Genomic DNA, 5,851 nt, shown 5'->3' on the forward strand with positions numbered 1-5,851 from the left:
CAGCAGAGGGTCACCAAAGTTAGCTGTCTAGTGAGTAGCTTATCTGATAGGGGCATGCTAACTCATGTTCTTGTGTGTATTGAAAAACCATAGCATTTCTGAGAGAGGTATTATTCAGTCCCAACCAATATAAACAAAGATACTGTTCATGTACCAATTTAAAAATTTTAAAACCGAAGTGTTGCCTGTCGTTCAAAATAGTAAATTAAAGACTCAGACTCCTACTCAGACTTCAGCTGCAAGGATAATTATTCTTCAGGAAGAAACACAATCTGCAGTGACCGTTTTTCTTCACAGACGTGATCAGCCATTAGAAAAGCTTAATAAATCCCTATTTAGTATGCATTTATGCAGTGATTACATGAACTTCGACCTCTGAAGAGCTGTAGCAATTAGCTTCAGTGTCCAGCATCTTCTCCCACCATTCCCCACTGGCTTCCTTGGGTCTTCCTTTCTCATCTCAGCAGTTTGTGCGCTAGGAAACATACAGTTTTAAAGTTGACTTTTCACCTGAGGTATTTGCTTCTGCTCAAGTCACTTCCCCCTCTGTTCCCCCTACTCCTGTCTAAACAGCCATCTCAGATGGATATTGGGGCTCTGATCGTTGATATTACTCAAACGCAAATGGATTTCAATTCAATCTTGCCCTGTACTTTCGCAAAGAAGATAAACTCTAATGGCCCAAAGAGTTTCATTTCATAGCTTGTGGCATCTGAAATAAATCGGATCTCTTCTGTCAGGCTAATTTAACATTTTTAAAATATTCAGTGTAATTTATTTTAAGTGAAATGAAAGCTAGTGGCTTGGCAGAAAGCTAGAGGAGGTGGCAGGAGGGCCGCTGAAAAGCCTGTCTCCATGCGCTGCACCCTCACCCCCTGCCAAAAAAAAAGCCAGGAAGGCAGAGGAAAGTGTTTTAAGTTTCTAGTAAACACCGTTTAGCAAAAGAATAATAGGAAAGTTATCCCTTTCTCAAAGAGGGATGGAACTATAATTGTTGCCTTTAGCAGAGAGCTCAGATAAACCGCTGGGACTCATTCTAAAGTGACCCATCACTGCATTCATCTCTTCTTGAACTTTCAGTGAACCTGAGATTAAACAGGGGTGAGCAGCTAAGCAGTTTGTTGTTAGCAGCCTTTTCAACAACCCTTTCAGACTGAGTAAATATTGATCGGTTTGAATCTGATTGCCCCAGAGGAAAACACCAGGGCATCTGAATAGCCTCCAAAAGTAAACTTTCAAAGGTGAAACCGAGAACAGACTTCAGAGTCACAGCCCAATTTCAACTCAGTCCTATTTGAGGACACCCTGAATTTCTGGAGTACTTTGAATGAAGGTGAGAGAAGAGAGGAAAAGCATTTGAGAAGTGGAATTTTATACTGCCATCAGCCCAAGTCCCTAATTGAGACTCTTGTCCTTTTAAAATTTATCAGTAAAATGTTATTTTCTATGTTCTATCCTCTGTCATTTCAGTTACCATGGCTGTCATTTTTTCACGGAGCTAACTGTGCTCTTCAGAGACCTAAACAGAAAAAGAGAGAACTTGAAATAAGATGTGTTAAGCGCCTTTGATTTAATCGATAGGGACAACTAAAAAGATACAAATGTTTTCCTCGTTGAAAGGTATATTAATGCTTCCTAAATGCATTGCTTGTTAACTGATTTATTCCATGACCTAGAGAAAGCTTGGGATGTTTTGCCATAATTCATTGTTCTCCTCTCAGCTACATTAAAACAACCCAGCACCTTGAAGATTGGAATCTCTGGGATTCCAGTGGGTCGGCTCTGCTTTTAGATATTGAAATCTCGGCAGTGGCATGCAAATGACACTTTAACACATTAAAGTATTTCAAAACCAGCCATCTGTTTTGCTGTGTGGTCTTATACTAATAAACAAAAGATACTGTATATGGCCAGGCGGGAAATGAAAGAAAGAGTTGACTGACTTTGAAGTTCTCTTCCATCCACTTGAGTCTTTTAGAAGCAACCCCAAAACCCAGGAGCCGGGCGGGGGTGGGGGGGGCGCTCCGGGTATCGGGTGCTCTTGATATGGCCGCGGCAACCGCGCCTGCAGAGTCCAGGCTTGCTCCCTTTGACAGGGAACTACAGGAAATCTCAAGGAGGCCTGCAAATTATAAGCTTTTGTAGGATTTCTCCCCTCCCACCCCGAACCCCAACCCATCCTTTGTAAAACACCCTTCGGAAAGGAAGGAAGTCATATGGCTGTATTTGTTTGTGATGCTGTAAAATTTCTGCTCTGCTCTTGGGGCTAAATTACAGCCTCCAAAACTGTGTGAAAGTAAAGGGAATGTGGTAACAGGTCTGGGAGCAGGGTCACTTAGAACTCTTTGCTGGCTTCCTCTATTTGAGAGCAGCAGATACAAGTGTTGGTCAGAAGCAACTTGAATATTGACCAACTTCAGGGCAGCTTCCACAAATTCACCTGGAAGAACCTGTTGAACCTAGAGAAAAAAAATTTTTTTCTGGGTTATATGGCATGAAGTGAGACCAGTAGACCCTTTAAAGCCATGAGGGCTGTGAAATCAAAGCTGAATCTGATGGGAATGAGATGTGTAACCCAGAAGGAATTGGGAGCTGGGGTTTAAAAAGTGACAGGAAGGAGTGGATATTGACAGGAGGAACTGGAAGAGGGATGCGGGGTTTGCTCAGTACAGACCACACTGAGTTTAAACAGTGGAATATTTTGGCACACTGACAACCCAAAAAGAAGGAAGAGGGGTGGGGTGGGGACCTCATCCACAAACAGCTTTATACTGGAGCTAATTAAATGTGAATCTCTTGGTTCACTGATGTGAGGAAAGACTGACTGAAGAGTTTCAGCTTTTGAAGGAGATTCTGTTTATATATATGTCAACATTGAGTTGGAGGTGAAAAGGTTAGCACTTGACCCAGGAAGTATCCATGTTTGTTTCAAAAATAGATCTGCTTCATAAATTTCTTCACCATTCATTTTTTTTTCCATGATGAACTTTGATTATAATATAGCAACTGCTGGAAGTATCCATGTTTGTTTCAAAAATAGATCTGCTTCATAAATTTCTTCACCATTTTTTTTCCCATGATGAACTTTGATTATAATACAGCAACTGTTGCTCTTTTAGAGAAAACCAACCTATTCCATAGACAGTGTTAGGTGCAATTACACTCATAGGAGAAGCTTCAGCTACATGATGAAAAGCTTTTACTTTTTTCCCTCAAGAAAAGGCCCACCTCTTTGAAAATACACACCACGCTTCTCTCCTTCCCCACATGAAATGAGCCAACTTTGGAGAAACCAGCAAATTGCAGCCATGCTGAAGCATATCTGAAACTTGAATATATTTATTACAGACATCTTAAGACCCGTAAACTCTGCTCTGGATCACACCACCCCGGGATCCCAGAGCTGTTCATGATTGTACAGGAAATGGGAAATATCACAAAAGGATAACTGATAGAACTCAGTGTGGTACTTCAGGAACACCAAAACATTGTGCGACATGCAAAAGACTATTCACGAATCACACAAAATATACATTCATTGTGCCATCCATCACATTAACAATTGAGCTGAAAATACATCATATCCAGCTAAGATAACTGTGGAAAGAAGAAGCTGGTTTGAATAATACTTTTAGGTCCCAGATAATCCAGCACAAATTTTAAATAGAGTGTGGCCAGAGAAACAAGAAAGGGGTGGGGATGGGGAGAGATTTAGCCCAGGAAGCAAGGTTTCTGACCCTTGTATTCTGCAGGCCTTCTTAACTCACTGAAAGAACAAACTGAGACTACCCTCTGAGGCATCTGATTGATTTTAAGTGAGAACTTTTATTCTTTAACCTATAATCACATACAAAGTTGTACCAGCTTTGAGAGTTTGCCCACCCTGTTTTAATCTAAACATTAATCTAAACATTTCTAGAAAATCTGTATAAAGATAAATCTTTCAGGACAAAGTATTTACAACCAGCAAACTCACGCACATGGAATTAAATTAAATTAAGGGATGAATTAATTGTGTAAACACGCTCGTAGAGAATCTCTTCTTCATGAGCTCTTGGACTCTCCTCTCTCTCCAGCCTACTTTCAGGGCAAAGTAGGAGAGAACTGTAAATATACAGATAGATAAAAGATGAGAGGCCTCCCTCTGATATATTTCTGCTGGCAAAGGAGACTATTTTCCAAAGGGCATCTGAAAGGAGCAGTAGGTTCAGTCGAAATCTCCTAAAAGTAGGGGTGTTAGGGGCCATCAGAAAATTGATGCTGGCACTCAAGCTGCATTAGGGAGCTAACACCCTTTTCCCCCTCCCCCCCATCAAGTCTCTCATCTAGAATTCTCTGGAAACACATTATCCCCAGCCAGGAGTTCCCCAGATAGGATCAGAAAGGAAGAGAGAGATTGTAAATGGAAAGGAAGATAAGCTAAGAATGTGCTTTGGGTAAGAAGTCCCAGCCTGAGGAGTAGCCGTGGCTGCTGAGTGGGGCTGGGGCAGCCTCAGTGGGAGGTAGGTAGAGTGTCTGAGGTAGAAGAACCCGGGGAAGGAACACAGGGCGAGGAGCTGGACTTCTCTGAGGATTCCTCAGCCTTCTCCTCACTTCCCGTCGGAGTGGCTGGAGAGATGGGCAAGAGACCCTCCTTCTCTCGCTTCTTCTGCTTCATTCGGCGGTTCTGGAACCAGATCTTCACCTGGGTCTCATTGAGCTGCAGGGAGGCGGCAATTTCCACCCTTCGGGCGCGTGTCAAGTACTTGTTAAAGTGAAACTCCTTCTCCAGCTCCGTGAGCTGCTTAGTGGTGAAGTTGGTGCGTACCGCATTGGGCTGACCCACGTAGCCATACTCTCCAATTTTCCCTGGGGGGCAATGAGAGGAAAAGGTAAAAATGTTTATAATCATATCAGATTCCCTACATGCTTCAGAGCAACCTTCAGGTAAAGGGGGGAATCAAGACTTTCTCAACCTAATCCGGGCTTGGGAGGGTAAGTGATGAGGTGTAAAGTGTTGATCTGAAGTCAACCATTAGCATGGTCAGACCGTGATTAATGGAGCCTGGAGATATTAACAGAATGCCCTACACACACACACACACACACACACACACACACACCCCTACCCACTTCCTACTTCCTAAACCTCTAAAATTCAGCCCCTTTGGAAACACAACAGTCCCAGATGCTCCTCTGCCCCCAAAGGACCTGGGCAATCTCTCCACATCCTATAACAGAAGTGGGAGGCCAGAACTTTTCTTAAGAAAAAAAAATGATTAATTTTCCTTGGAAACTAAGCACACCAGCTCCTTTCAGAATCATAAAGGAGCATTCATGGAATGGCAAGACTGACCTGTTTTGGGAGGGTTTCTTTTGACTTTCATCCAGTCAAAGGTTTGTGCTGGAGAAGAGGTCTCTGACGCAGGGGAGCGACAGGCTTCTTGGTGGCTGGCGTGGAGAGGGGACAAGGAGTTATTATACGTGGCCAGGGCCAGGCTCTGGTGCTCTTGTCCATATGAGTGGTGAATGTACTGAGGCGAGCCCACCGCGCCCCCGGCATAACCCTGGTGGTGGTGGTGATGCTGGACCATGGGAGATGAGAGGTTTCCAGAGTAAACAGCGGGAGCGCACGAGGGGTACCCACCACTTACTTCTGCTTCCTGATTTAACGCGTAGGGGCTGTAAGGCGCGCCGAAGTTCTGCGCGCTGTAGCTTGGACCACAACTCGAGTGGGAGTAGGACACTCCCAGGTTCCCAGAAGTCTGATAGGTGGTCGGCTGGGGGTGGTGATGGTGGTGGTGGTGGTGGGGCGGGCTGATCTGCACCCCCCTGCCCACTAGGAAGCGGTCGTCGCTGCCACAGCTGTTGG

General features: G+C 44.0%; 1 protein-coding gene across 1 annotated transcript; it reads right to left on the bottom strand.

Moving 5' to 3' along the window:
• Positions 1–3,358: 3,358 nt before the first annotated feature.
• Positions 3,359–5,850, bottom strand: HOXA1 (homeobox A1; the record flags this gene model as incomplete). The annotated part of the gene is made up of 3 exons (XM_010855413.1): positions 3,359–4,848; positions 5,336–5,430; positions 5,627–5,850. Coding segments are annotated over 3 exons (675 nt in total), but the record flags the coding sequence as incomplete, so codon positions are not given.
• Between the last annotated feature and the right edge of the window lies 1 nt (position 5,851).

The sequence above is a fragment of the Bison bison genome, unplaced genomic scaffold (genome assembly GCF_000754665.1).
Source record: "Bison bison bison isolate TAMUID 2011002044 unplaced genomic scaffold, Bison_UMD1.0 scf7180017864364, whole genome shotgun sequence".
In the NCBI taxonomy this organism is placed as follows: Eukaryota; Metazoa; Chordata; class Mammalia; order Artiodactyla; family Bovidae; genus Bison; species Bison bison.